We start from the raw sequence: 14,520 nt of genomic DNA, 5'->3' as shown, positions 1-14,520 counted from the left end.
GTCAGCATTTCTCAAGTTACAACAGGCAAGAAACTTCAATATCTGCAGGGGTGAAGGGGGGATGCTGCCAACAAACAGCATCATCCAGTCCTAAACTTCTCCACATGTCTCTCTCAAGTCTACCCTGCTTCCGCCCACATCTTATGATATGCACCCATGCCAACATTATCAAACAGGAAAGTGGGAGATTTGGGAAAACTTGGCATAATGTATCTTCTCTCTTGTGTTCTATTGAAGCACAGGCAATTTTAGGCAGGAGAAAGGCAAAATAAAGCCAATATTGGCGCCAAAAATAGGGAGTCTCCCTCCCGAATAGGGTCTGTTGGCATGTTTGCGAATGAAACACGATCCTCGTCAGGGATGCTTGGACAGCTGCTCCGACCACTTTCCCTGCCACCTCCTGTCAGGTACTGTCCTCTCCAAGAGTTCCCTGACAACGAGAGGGTGACAAGCAGTGCTTGAAATGGAAAAGTGAAAGTGCAGGTACTCTGTGCCAAAGTACCTACTTGTTTCTGAGAAGTGCCGGTACTCTCCAGCTAAAAGTATAACGTTTTTCTTGAAAACGGCCGGTACTCTCCCTCTCAAAATAAAAAAGTGCCGGTACTCAGTACCGGCCCATTTAAAGCACTGGTGACAAGTGTTCTTTTACTACTGCTCGCAGGTACCAGGAATGCTGCGTCTGACGCCTGCTCTGGCCCGTTTTGCGAGTCAGGAGCACCACCAATTCAGTTTATCCATGCGGCATCACGGACTTAGCAGGCAAACTAAGAAAGCCGTTGCGCACTGCCTGGAATGCCGGTCCATGAGCGCTGGCTTCTAATTGCCTCTTCCGGCGCAGTAGTGGAAGGGGTGTTTGTTTGAGGGCAGTCATTTCCGGGGCGGGATATATTTTTTTTAACCAATGGCAGGATATGTGAGGCGGGGCAACTAGTAAGCCCATCCCAGTACCTTCCATGGCATGTCAATCACTGTGAAGTAGCTTTCCCACTGTCTCTCGCTGCTCCATATGTTGAAGTCGGATACTCTGGAAACTAAAGTAGAGGCAATCGGATTTTTAAGATCTTCTGTCAGGAGGCGGGAGGTAAGGTCCACTTTGGGGAACCCCCACCGCTTGATGTGGAAGGTTTGGCATACATTGCATTTTACGTTGCTAGGTGCACGAAACAGGGGAATTATTTTAGCCACGCTTTTCTGACCATTACACCCTTTGCATTCCTCTGCCCTAAAACGAAAGCATGTTTCTGTGGCTCTTGTTAGATCAGCAGGTAGCATCTGCACTTTGTCCTCATGTTGTATAGAAAATAACGGTTCCTCATTAAATGTCGATTGTTCTAAAGTGATACTTCGTGCAAATTATCGACTAACTTTTTGCACAATCGGTCAGCAAGCGCCCTGGACATTCTCTCCAAAACCTGAAGCAGACAAGTCTAACGTAACATTCCTGGAAGGCAGCCCTTGCGTTTATTTTGTGGATGGTTCCTCGTCGGGAGCGGACTAGGATGCTTCTAGCAGCTCGCTCAGGACGCGGCTGCAGCTTAATTAAAAAAAAAAAAAAGTCACAACATTACGCACTCTTGCACGCCGTGAACGTGAGATGTGCCTGCGAGCCGCTAGAGTTTGTTTACATGGGAGACAGAGGTGCCGCAGCTGAGACGGCGTAGTTCAGAAGTCCGCTATAACACACGTTCGGCGTTAGTCATGCTAATAACGAGAAATGCGATCACTTGCTGCGAGGTGGCACGGACGGACCAGCCAGCCCGCGACTTATAACACAGCCGCTTGAACGGGTATCTTATGTTGAAGTCCGTGCGCTGTTCTCAATCTTGCTGTTGCCAATGCCCCCGCATGTTGTGTGACTCGAGTACAGCTTTTTGCTGCATTCCAGTTGTCATTGCTTCTCTGGAAGAGAGGCAGGGCCAGTGAGTGTGGGGTTGGAAGGGATTGCACCTTCGAAACCATGCTGGCGACAGAGCTTCAGTGCATGCTGCGTAGCTCCACTTTGCAGCTGCTGATCATATTTCATAGAGCTGTTAAGGCACTTAAAACCTAAAATTAGGTACTGTCCAGTAGTAAATATTTTAAATTGCTCCATCAAGAAATACAGAGGTGCCGCCGAAATAAGAATAGGTACATCCAATTCATATGCGTAGCAATATCTCCACTTTGAAAATATTTACTCCCCGCTCTAAATATGCAGATTGGGTAAAATGAATTCTGTATAGTTTATGTCAGTATTTTCGCCATTTCATCCTTTACATTTTAATATTTAAAGAAATATTTAGTGCTCATCGTGTGCATTTACACTTACACCTAACATGTGTACGTTTAGATAATTGCTACTTTGTTGTCTGTTGCCTTCCATCGTCATTATTCACTCCATGTATAAGGATACGACCATGCCGCTACGGGTTAAGATGTGTTTAAAAGAATCATCTTTGTTAAATATACCAGGAAGCCAGGAACAATGCATACACTGATCCGAGAAGAAAACGTATTTAGTTCGTAGAACACCGTAATGTTATGGCATTCGACCCATTCCCACCTTCACTGGACTTCATGCCAAAAGGCCATAGACTACATTAGTGAAATTCTGCCGAGCATAATTGAAGCAGCATGAAATAATATTTGACGAAGGGGAGCTGCGGGATCGAATATAGTAGTTTTTGCATATCTTAAATAAACGGTTGCTCCCAGAAGATTTTGAACTTTTATTTTTTACTGTGCACGTTCTACGTATGATCAGAACGTTAACCTTCCATGCTTTTTATCTCACGGGCTCTCAAACTACCAAATAGCATATTTTGACCCTCAAAGCCTTGCAACGATGGCTTGGTCGTCTACTCACCATGTGTTCAAATGCAAACTTACAAAATAACATTCTCTGCTCTCAGCTAATTTGTATGTATATATTTCACTAGTGGACATTTATATGACTGAAAACATGTAGATTTCAATATATGCAGTGAACTTATACTTTATCTTTATAAAAATACACCTTTATATATGTGACTGTAATTTCACGTCTATTAATGTATCCCGATATGCTTGGCTTTGTAATTGTAAGTGACTGAACAGTGGGTGGATGTTATGTTGAAAATAAGTAGCTGCTCTCCATGTTGTTGTTTTATCAAGTTATAGTTGAAGCAGTGACATGCAAATGCCTGTAAGGATGGCTCCTTCTGTGTCAATTTTGCAACACATAGTAAGATTAGGAGCTGAACTTGCTGAATCCCAATGGTTAGCACTTTGTGTAAAGGAGCTGTTGAAAAGTGGTGTATAGTTGATGGATTGTCTATTACCTGCCACTAAATCGGAGTGAAAATTGGTGCCCAGTGGCTCTTGTTCATTCGAGCCAGGAATACAAAACGGTGTAGTTTTATGGACGGCTAAACTCTGCCAGTAAACAAAATGATTATATGTTCCAAAGAAACACCATTTTATATGTCGCCAAGTGGTAAATTGATGACTTGGCCTTGGTAAGGGTTTAAACCAGAGATCCAATTATTTAGGCGGCCTTGCATCTTGTAGGAGATCTAGCTGAGTTAATTGCTTGTCAGACATCATCGAACCATACCCGATTCCACAGTGTGATACTGTAGGGGCGCACACAGTAAGTAACACTAGCCACAGGTCTACATATTCATACAGGCAACAGTTTTTACACGTGGCTACATAGATAGCTCTGCTGTACTACTAACAAATACGTAAGATGCTCCAGTGGTAGAAGGTTCAACTAATGCAATTAATGGGCGATTTGTCCAGCCTTCTAAATGTATTCTAGTCATCAACAGTAATTTGCTGCTTGAGTAACTGAGTAGGCAAAAGTAGTTTATTTTTCCAGCAACTTCTATAGATGTAACAGTGTAAAACAATTTAAAAGCCCACCTACTGGAGAGTAGAATTTTTTTTCCACGACCGTTGTTGCTTGCCTGTGTAATGGTCTGTATTCGACCGTTCTCTGGCACGAACCAACCTGGAAGAGATCCGTTTTCATAATTAAATCGTATTCGTAATGGGGCAGCAATACTTTTTCCGGATCTTAGTTCAGACAAGCATAATTTCGAAAGGCAGTGTTTCTTGAAACTTTTTTTTTGACAAAGTGGATCCGACTAATTGCTATCATCATGATTGTAAGAAGCTAAGGAACATTTCACAAAATGAGCGCAGCCGTTTTTGACATAGTTCTGGCAGTGCTTGAATATGCATTTGTTAATTTACGTTTTTGTTAAATGATTTGAAAACGGATGGTCACCCTCACTGGGCCTGCAAGTCCTTAACTTTAGTCAAATTCGTCCTTTCTGGAAGGAATCGTTTTAGTGTCAGACTGCTTTTACGTGTATTAAGTTAAATATTTCATAAGGTTGCTCGGCAGTTCAATTTGAGTTCCGCACTGTTACACTTTCTTCCCCCGAATGACTGTGGCTTACAAATGAAGACTTCTAGAGGCATATTACAATTTCAGCCCTATATCGATCAATTCATGTATCATTTTAAAACTATATAATAAATTAGGTAGAACTACCTGTAGAAAATAATGAAATCTTTAAAGGCATCAGGGTAGTATGGCATTTTTGGTGTGGTTGTATTATATGTCCAAGTAACTTCTTTTATTTACGTTTTAGCGTCATATATAAACTTGTTTTTACATAGTGCTCTACATAGCACACCTGTCATTTCGAGAGCTGTAAATAATTACTATTTTTGCTTTCTGTCTCTTGTGGCGATTACAAACGTCTATTCTACTTCCTTTTAGTATTCCAGAGTGTATAAAACTATTGCTCTGGAAGATATTACTTTAACGTTCTTGTGTGCACCTAAGTGTCACGCTGACTTGACTATACTAGTCTTTTGCTTTCTCTCTTCTTTGTAGAAGAGACCTTTGCAGCAGCACAGAAAACCACGTGACAGTTCATTTTATATTGCTAAAGTAAAATTTTGCCTGCACCTGGAATGACGAAATAGAAGTATGCATCGTTATTCCTTCTTGTGGAACGACAGAATGCACTCACGATGAACTGCACTTAAATTATCAGGTTATCCATGTTGTGGCTTGAAACGGTTTGCATAATAGTCTCTACAGCTTTTCTGCAGCATCAAGGGAAAGTAGTGTCTATTCTACAGCACTAAAACAATCACTCTACATAGACCACGTAATGAAATGAATGTTAAAGCAAGCACCTATTTTACGCAACTATGAATTTGTTCACCAGAGATGGTGGTGTAGTGTATTCTTGGGATCCGTATGTGGTATTGGTTTGCACAGCAGTGAGTGAGACATAAAAGTATAATTATATTGCATTGTAGGGAGGGGATTCTATAAGTGCCCCTGCGTGAGGCAGAGGACTTTGATAGTGAACTGGCGAGGCAGTGGATGTGGGCAAGAAGGACTGCCTTCATTTCTGATATTAACTTTCCTTGATAGATTTGAAGCTGTGTGTGAGAGCAGGTAGTTTTGGAAGCCTCAGAGAGAGAAACAGTGCCTAGTGGAGGTTTGAGCAGATAGTAGATCTGAAGACCATTGCAAATAGTCATAGAAATAAATGAATAATGTGTGACTCACAGAAAAAGGTGTCTTCAGTGAAGGAATAAACCCCTGCTAGTTGTGCAGAGTAATATTGAAATAATTGATGGGAATACCACTAGAAGAGTCAGAGGTGGTGGCTACCCTGTATGTATAACAGAGCACAGCTCTTAGAAGATAGTAAGCAGGATACAACTTGAATAATACCAAGCAATAGACTTGTATATCTGACTTCTAGTCATTTGGGAGTTGAATTAGTAGGTCCAATTTTTTAACAAAGTTTTCATTACGGGCGAGCCTGCGAGCGCATGCGAAACACTGTTGTGTTCAGTGAAGGGCTGGGAGCCTGCTGGTCGCTCACCATTTGTTGATTTGTGTGGCACTCTTCTTAACAGCCTCGTAATTTGTCAAGGCATGTCTGGTTTCATTTCTGTTCCTCTATGTGGAGCAGGGATCAAGCATTTATTGATTTCAACTTAATGTCCGTCATCTGCTCCTGACATGACCAAGGTACTATTTTGTTCTAAATTCCAGTGCCCTGCAAACAGAAGGCTTGTGACTGGCAAAAGCGTGCCCAGCAGGACAAACAAAATTGCAAAGGTTTTTATTTTTATTTTTTATTTTGTAACTAACTTTATTTTCTTTTGCTAAGCCATCTTTTCTCAGATTCCACTCCTTTTTTTCTTTGGCTCGTAGGTACTGTTGTCAAAAGATGACAATTAACGTGTTCCAAATGTGGAAGACCTATTGCATTGCAAATGCTTGTTATTTTTCTGTTAGGAAGCACAAAAATAAATAGTTGGATTGTCTATAGGCACGAAGAAAGCCCCAATCGGAGTTAAACACAATCTGTAAATAAACAATTTATTAAAAAGTATGTAAGTCCTCAGTGAGTCCTGGTTACAAGCATACCTACATATCTAACATACCATGAGGCCTATTCACAAAGGCATTTTGGAGTACGTTAAAATGTATTCCTGTAGTTCTCTTTTTACATGTTCTTACATGCCATTTTGAATCAGCCCCAAAATATCTCCAACAGGAATATTCATTTTCAATTGGTACAAATAGAAAACACCTTGCCCTCTTCGTACCTTTAGCAATTGGTAGGTGGACATCTCAGGGACGATTCACAAATGCATGTAAGAGTACTATGTGAGTACATTTGTTCACATGCCTTTGTAAATAGGCCTTTATCTGATATCACCCTCTTTTTAGATTACATAACATTGCTATTCAAGCACTCGACCACATCTCTCTCACTTTCTTTGGCATTTACAACTTTAATTAATCAACCTCTCTACTGTCATCCACTAGTCCATACCCATTGTACAACACTCTTTACTACAGAGCCAACCATGAGTAGTTTTTTTAAAGCTTAGTGCAAAACTAGTGTTACTCGGCCGATGTTCCAACTGTGTTTTATTTAACAGTATGCAGTTAGGAGCGTGGCTTTGCCAGCGACCAAGATGGCAGCATGACGTTAAAGCTCCGGAAGCATCGGGTCCCAATACCGGCAGAGCCCCATAAATTGGTCTCACAGCTACATCTTGTCCGCACGCCTGGGTGCCGGATGGCTTCTGTCCGGTGATGGCCTAAATTAGAGGATGCTGGAGACATGGGGGGGGATAGTAGGAGGCTAGCGGCCTCCAGCCTAAGTGTGGATGCCGTGCCTTTGAGGCCCCATGGCGACAGGTGCTGATCTGAGCCACGCAGTTTGTCTCGCAAATGCAGACAACCCCTCTCCATCTCTGCATGACAAACTTGGGACTGCCCTGAGGACCGGAGTCAGGTGCTGCCTCTGTCCTGCGGATGCTGTGCAACAGAGACCTGGGCCGCTGCGAGGAGTTTGCTGGCTGCGAGGTGCTGCCTGCACCACTGTGACTGGGTCGCTGGAGCTCTGGCCTGTTGTGGCGCTGCTGTGGTGCACCCCACCTCCCCACTTTGCTGGGCTCTCTGCTGGGATAAGGCAGATCCCGCATGAGCGCCCCATGCCTCCCTCCCACCAGGTTGACGCCGTTGTGGAGTGGTTCAGGGCTCATGACCGGTGGGTGAGTGCTGAGGCCACACTGCAATGATTACGGTGGGAAGGAGCAGGCGTCTGAGAGGTGCGTTTCGCTGTTCTCCTTACACTGCACAGCAGAGGTGGGGTTGCCCCCAGATATGTTGCTTGGCCTTCTATAATCTGCGCATTGGATGGGGCCCCGGCATTGGACCGCTTGCACGCCGCCGTGCCCTGGACAGATTCCCTATATTTTCCACGACGTGGGGTCCCGCGGTGATACTGGACAGCTGTGAACGCTCATCTTTGATGTGTGGCCCGTTCTGTCGTGAGTAAAACAGACCAGTGCAGTGCGTACTGACATGTGACAGGCAAAAACATTCGCAACAAGAGGGGAAGGCCGCCATGCAGGAGCAGGGCGGGCACAGGGACGAGGATGCAGTGCTGACAGGCAGCGCCACTACTATTCTGACAGAGCTAGGCACAGGCTCAATGGCCATCAGTGGTAGATTTGACACGATGGTGGGCCTCCTGGACCGGATGGGCGAGAATCTTGATCGCAGGACATACACCTGGACTAAGCAGAGGACTGAATATTTAAGGCGGTAGGCGTGCTGGAGGCCCGTCTCTGCACCATTGCAATAAAAAACAAGGATCTAGAGGTGAGAAGTAGACATAACAACATATGTATCCTTGGGGTAGCGGAGACTACGAACACGGGACATATGGACTTCTTTGTTGAACGTGTGCTTACTGAATTGTTTGACCGCTCCAGCTTTGCATCTACATTTGTTGTGGAGCGCGCCCACTGATCTCTCATGGCATGACCAGTGCTCCCCCATGTCCAATTAGAGGCCTCCTACTCAAAGTTAGGGACCGCAACACCTCCCTGCACTTGGCCAGCGAAAAAGCTCCTCTACAATACCAGGGCACCACGATATCCATCTATCCTGAGCACACACTGTAGCTGTACAGGAGGGCAGACAGAAATTCTAGGAAGCCAAGACAGCCCTTTGGAAACATGGCCTTCAATACTTTATGCCTCTGCCTCCCCATTAGCCAAACACTGGGGGCCACACCGATATTTCTTTAATTACAGTTCCTACTCACGGGGGGTCTGCATCCTGGTTCATAAAACTTTACCATTCCATCACCAACACACCATATCAGACACCAGCGGCAGATTTCTACTAGTTAGGGGCATTCTGGCTGGCCACCATATAGCATTACTCAACATATGTGGGCCCAACACCGATACTCCTGATTTTTTTTCACATGGTACAGTCGCACTTGGACAAATAACCTGCTGAGCACCTGTTTGCCGGGGGTGACTTTAACCTGCTACAAGACCCTACACTGGCCACCACCTCCCCACACCCCTACACCAAGCCACAGTCGCTGCAGACTCCCTGTGACATATGTGAGACACACTCACTCCATGACCAGTGGTGACTATCCACCAACACTGTGCTTCCATACACTTTCTATTCCGCCCCCCACAGCAACTGATCATGGATTGATTTCTGGCCGCTGTCTCCCTTGGTCATGATGTGGCAAGGCGGCACAGCCCATTTACCACGCACACTTTCAGACCACTCCCCAGTCCGACTTGAACTACACATAACATGCATGGACTATATAGAGCGCTAGTGACGCTTTCCTGTGATGGCCCTGCACGACAATGCTTTCCGCGAGGAGAGTCACTCAGCTATTATTGAATATTTCAACCTTAACACACCCTCAACCCCACTGTGGGCGGTGCTGTGGGAGGCCTTCAAGGTATACATCAGGGGAATAGTTATATCCAAACATTCCGGTGTACTGTGCTCTGTCCACTGGTAACTTGCCGCAGGGGAGGCCGCCCTGAATAAGCTTGAAGACGACTGTTATTAATCCTGACGAACTGTTGTTGCGGGCTAGGCCGAACTTAGGGGAATCACAGAGCGTGAAATGAAATTTATGGGTATATATGCCAGGGCACGCTGCTATGGTGAGGGCGAGAGGCCCAGCTGTACGCTGCCCCTCCTCATTCATCCATGTAGATCCTCCTCCTACATCCCTGAGATAAAGAGGCCAGATAGCACCATGGACATTTAGGCACAATTCCTTGACTTTTCTAAACAGCGGAGTACTGCCCCGAATCACCTCTAGCTCCCTGGCTTTCCTACAAATTTAGAGGAGGTGGCTATGGTCTCGCTAAGTTCAGAGCAACAACAATTCCTCAGTGAGCCCTTCACTGAGGAGGAGCTTTCACTGGCCATAGATGTGCTGGATGGCTGTAAAGCACCTGGGTTGGATGGCTTCACAGGTGCCTTTTATAAGACATACAAGAATCTCCTGACTCCTCACCTCCTCGACATGTATCAGAAGGCAGTGGTACAAAAAATATTCCCCATATGCTTAGATATGCAGTGATCACTCTTCTCCTGAAGCAGGGAGAGACCACAGGCTATGTGGTTCATATCGTCCCCTATCACTATTGAATTTTGAGAACAATATCCCAGTGAAGCTGGTCGCAAACCGACTGTCCTTGTAATTAGACCAGATTATCTCACCAGCCCTATTGGAATTTGTGCCACACAGATCTACATCTATCAACCTCTGCAAGCTCTTTGCAACTCTTCAGACTATCACTCAGAGCCCCTGCAGCGATAGCCCTGCTGGACGCGGTGAAGGCCTTTGATTCGCTTGAGTGGCCTTTCTTGGAGGCCACCCTCCACAAGGTTTGGATCACACTGGGCCTTTCTGCTCTGAAAATGCTGCTGTACGCCTCTCCAACTGTGAGCCTTCGTATCAATGGCCCACTAACTTCGGCTTTCTCGATTACTAGAGGCACGAGACAGGGATGCCCCCTTTGTCCCCTCCTATTAACAATTATGATGGACCCACTGATACGGCATCTACAGGAGATACACTTACATAGAGGAAAACAGTTCATGACCGGACCTTTGCTTGTCTCCCTTTATGCTGATGACATCCTCCTCTTCCTTTATTGCTCTGCCACCACCTGAGACCTGTAAGTTTCCCCCCACCGGGTGTACAGATCAGGTTAAATACCTAGGCATTTACATACATGAGTACCATGAACAAATAATCTGCCTCAACTACGACCCTGCTGTGGACAATTGAAATCTCAGATAGACCGCTGGATCAGCTTTCCATTGTCCATTGCGGGGCGTATTGCCTTGATAAAAATGGTAGTACTCCCATGGTTCTTTTATCTCTTTGTTAACATTCCAATCCTGCTTATAACTCCCTCTTCAGAACGCTACAGAGATCATTACATAACTGGTATGGGCCTGGCGTCGCCCAAGCATATGCTGGGAGACCCTCACAAATGAGGGGGATTTGGTGTCCCCCACTTTCAACTATATCTGACTGCACAGTGCCATTACACTTATTATTGGTACCACCCTGACGCCCACTTGCCACACAACATACCATAAAGGGACCTAGTGTTCCCTATCTGCATGACGACCCTGCTCCCATCTGGCGTCCCGTTAGACACTAAAGACATTCAGCCTCTTGCTACAACCTGCTTGGCATGACAACACTAAGGATCCCCCACACTATACTCACCAGCCCTTCCTTTGAGGGACAATTCGTGGTTTCCGCTTACACGGGAAAGGCTGGTCTACCGTACCCTTCACTCCCATCACTTACTCACCGTGGGCGACCTTTTCCCAGATGAATATATATTCTCCCAGACGGAAGACCCTTACTTCATAACAGCTACCCAAATGGATCACTTTGTCCTTAGTGGTCTCCAAAGCACATTAGTCACTCCTCACCACCTACCCCCCCCTCCTGCGGATTTTACCTCACTTACTTTGATGATTACCACAGACTCTAGTGCTGGTCTCATATCCAAACTCTACCACACTTGCCTGGCACAGCTCCCATTAATGACTGGCGGGTGGGGGAGGCGGTGATCTGGGATGTGATATCTCAGACAAGGTGTGGTATGCATGCTGGACACAAACACGTACAATATCCCTTAATCATAGACATAAACTGTTGCATTATAAATTTCTATGTAGAATATGTGTGACGCCTAATGGCCTAGCCAAGCTTGATCCCACCGACCCTCTAACTGCTTGAAATGTAATGCCGAACACGTGGACTTTGCCTACCTGGCATGGACCTGTGACAGGGTGTCAGGATACTAGAGAGAAGTTTTTGTTTAGCTTTCATCCATTATTGACCTCAATATTGCACCGGATCCCCAGATGGCCCTCATTGGATATGTAGCGGCAATTCCCAAGCCAATGCGGCAATTTGAGCAAAGGCCTTATTATTAGCTAAACGAGAAATATTGCTACATTGAGGATCCAAAACATTCCCTACGACAGAGATGGCTCCACAGTCTCATATACTGCGACACCACTAGCAAGATCTTCACCTCCTTGCAACCCCACCCAGTTTCCATCCCAGGGATATCTGGCAACATCTCCATGCTTACTTATGGACACTAGAGGACTCTGGACAGGTGGGCACCCACAACCATGGTTTCCTCTCAAATTAGACTATAACACCACCTGGCGGCGGACTCCTTATCTAAATCACTTTCGGTATGGTCAAAGCCGTGGTCAGACTCACATTCCACTGATGTTCTGAGCCACTGTTGGTTATATCAGTGTATCTTTGTATGTTTCTTTGTGTCAGACTTTATATGTTACTGGCCCTGTAGTGAGCTTGTTACTTTTTGTATGTGGCGTATGATTGCTTACAGCTGAAAATAAATAAAGGAAGCTGTAAAAAAACAGTGTGCAGATAATTAAAATCATTACACAAATGATAAAACACGATTTTAATACCCACAATCTACAGCAGCTCACAATACGAAAACTCTTAAAAGCCATTCCATTGACAGTAGTTTCCTAGTTTACGACCTTCTAAGTAATTTTTCTCTAAAGAAGGCTAAGGTGCTAGAAATGGACGTCTCAGCGTGTATGGTAAGAATACAGAGAGCTAACTTGTAACTTTCGCGCAGTTAGCATACTCTTTGTAACTTACTTCGTAACATTGTAAAAGTACAGTAGTTCACGAAGAACCCTCACATTGATGCTAAAAAACAAATTTGAAATTACAGGTGCTTGAGAATTATACAATTACAGGTTATTTCTAGTTGATTTGTTAACTAATCGCACACTTGTGTCCTGCGCCCTCAGTCTCCAAAAGCTTGCTCACAGGTTTCTCTAAAAATTTAACCAATCTGCACCTGAGCTGCACATTTTCCCCACTGAATCCTGCCATAATCACCGGCCTACACCTGCCTGGCCCCCTTTGGAGCCACGCTGGCAGAAGTAGGGTCTTGCGGTCCGCCACGATGCCCAACTGGCTGTTTAGAATGGAGGGACACATACTCAAATTAACACCCTTACAATTGGTTCTATTTACTGACCTGTAAGCAACAAGGCAAACAACTCTACACAGGATTTTATGGCTGGGCCAAGGAAACCTATCACGGAGGAGCATGATATTGGCAATGCAAAGCATAGGGCACACTGAGATCTTGCAGCTGTAACTGTTGAGACACTCAGGATAGATGCAATGAGGCCACTTTTGGTGCTGTCGTTACTAAAGCTGTGGAGATAGATCAGACTTGTTCTGGAAGATCACACATGTGGTGTTTCAGGCTGGAGTAACAGAAGTCTGTAATTCGGGAGCATAGCCTCCTGCCTGATGGCAGTCACTGATGGTGAGACAACACTGATTAAGTTTTCTCTGCCTCTCTCAAACAGTTGTAATGCTAACTTACCATGCTGCATGCTTCCCTTGGACCGCCATGCTATTTTCATCAAACTGTGTTTCTACCATTGAATCATTTCCTAAGTCTTTGAAACTTACTTCAGAAGGTAAGCTTTTACAACTTCAGCCACCTGACGGGGAGAAGCTAAAAGCTTGTTTTCTGGATTGCAAACCTGGCTTCCCGTTAAATCTGTGTCCCTCACACATTTTTTGAGACAGGTTGTTGATACTATCTACCTAGTTTATCTCAGTTTCGTTAATTCCTCCTTGCAGTTGTGTATGGTTCCTAAGGCAGTAAAGGGCTAAAGGTATTCCTCTCTTGAAAAAAAAGAAAGCAGATATTTCGTTTTTGTCAAATTTTAGACCATTTTTTTTCTTACCAGCCGCCTCAAGGATTCTAGAAAAATTGTTAATGCTCAGCTCTCAGAGCTCTTGGAGATATTCAAACATTTACATCCCTCTCAATCCAATCTCCGATCACGTCATATTACAGAAACTGCAGTGTTGGAAGTAGCAAAACCCATTAAGATGACCTTAGATCTTGGTTATAATGCCGCCTTGATCTTATTAGACTTTTTGGGTGGTTTCAAAACTGTATACCATGAAATTTTACTCCAAAGCTTTGCAGCAATCTGGGTGAGAAGATTGGCACTGACATGGTTTGGATCCGTTTTGAATCTCAGAGAGCAGGCAGTTTCGATGATGCCCTATTTTTCAGACTCCTAAGTGTCTCACTTATTCATAATTTATTTGTCCTCACTTGCCTTTTAAGTGGACTCTTCTGGCATTAACATCATCTCTTATGCATAGTCGGCTACTGCTCTCTTATGAGGACTATTCTGCCTCAACTAAGGAGAATTATTTTAGCCTCTATGAGGGCAGTCTGAGCTGGCTGAGATCCAATAATCTGCAATGCAACGCAGAAAAAATGGAAATCCTACTTTTTGTCCCTGACCCATTACCTAGATGGACTGGATATTGGCAGAGGGACTTTCCAGCTTCCCCTTCTTCCATGGTGGTGGCTAGGAATTTAGGGGTACTGTTTGAGGGTCATCTTTCAGTCAGTCAAGCAAATCTTTATTCACCCGCAGCCATAAACGCACAAAAGGCAGTAAAACACAGTACATTAAAATTCCAACATTAAAATCCATGTATCAATTTTGAGTTCATTAACTCAGGACACAGTGTTTATAAAAAAAAAAATGGTCACAGAAAAATTAAAACAGGATTTCTTTGATGGACAGAA

At 44.6% G+C, this 14,520-nt stretch overlaps 1 protein-coding gene across 10 annotated transcripts in view; it reads left to right on the top strand.

The window, feature by feature from the left end:
* The first annotated feature begins 872 nt into the window (after positions 1-872).
* EYA4 (EYA transcriptional coactivator and phosphatase 4) overlaps positions 873-14,520 on the top strand; it is a 614,551-nt gene continuing 600,903 nt past the window's right edge. For 9 of the 10 annotated variants that reach the window (XM_069235264.1, XM_069235265.1, XM_069235270.1 and 6 more), the window contains exon 1: positions 873-1,081. In XM_069235264.1, the coding sequence (XP_069091365.1) occupies positions 1,007-1,081 (75 nt within the window). In that variant the 5' untranslated portion in view covers positions 873-1,006. The remainder of the gene's footprint in view (positions 1,082-14,520) is intronic. The other variant, XM_069235268.1, reaches the window with a different exon arrangement.

The sequence above is a fragment of the Pleurodeles waltl genome, chromosome 5, assembly GCF_031143425.1.
Source record: "Pleurodeles waltl isolate 20211129_DDA chromosome 5, aPleWal1.hap1.20221129, whole genome shotgun sequence".
NCBI classification, from domain to species: domain Eukaryota; kingdom Metazoa; phylum Chordata; class Amphibia; order Caudata; family Salamandridae; genus Pleurodeles; species Pleurodeles waltl.
This window is presented reverse-complemented; position numbering and strand designations above follow the sequence as displayed.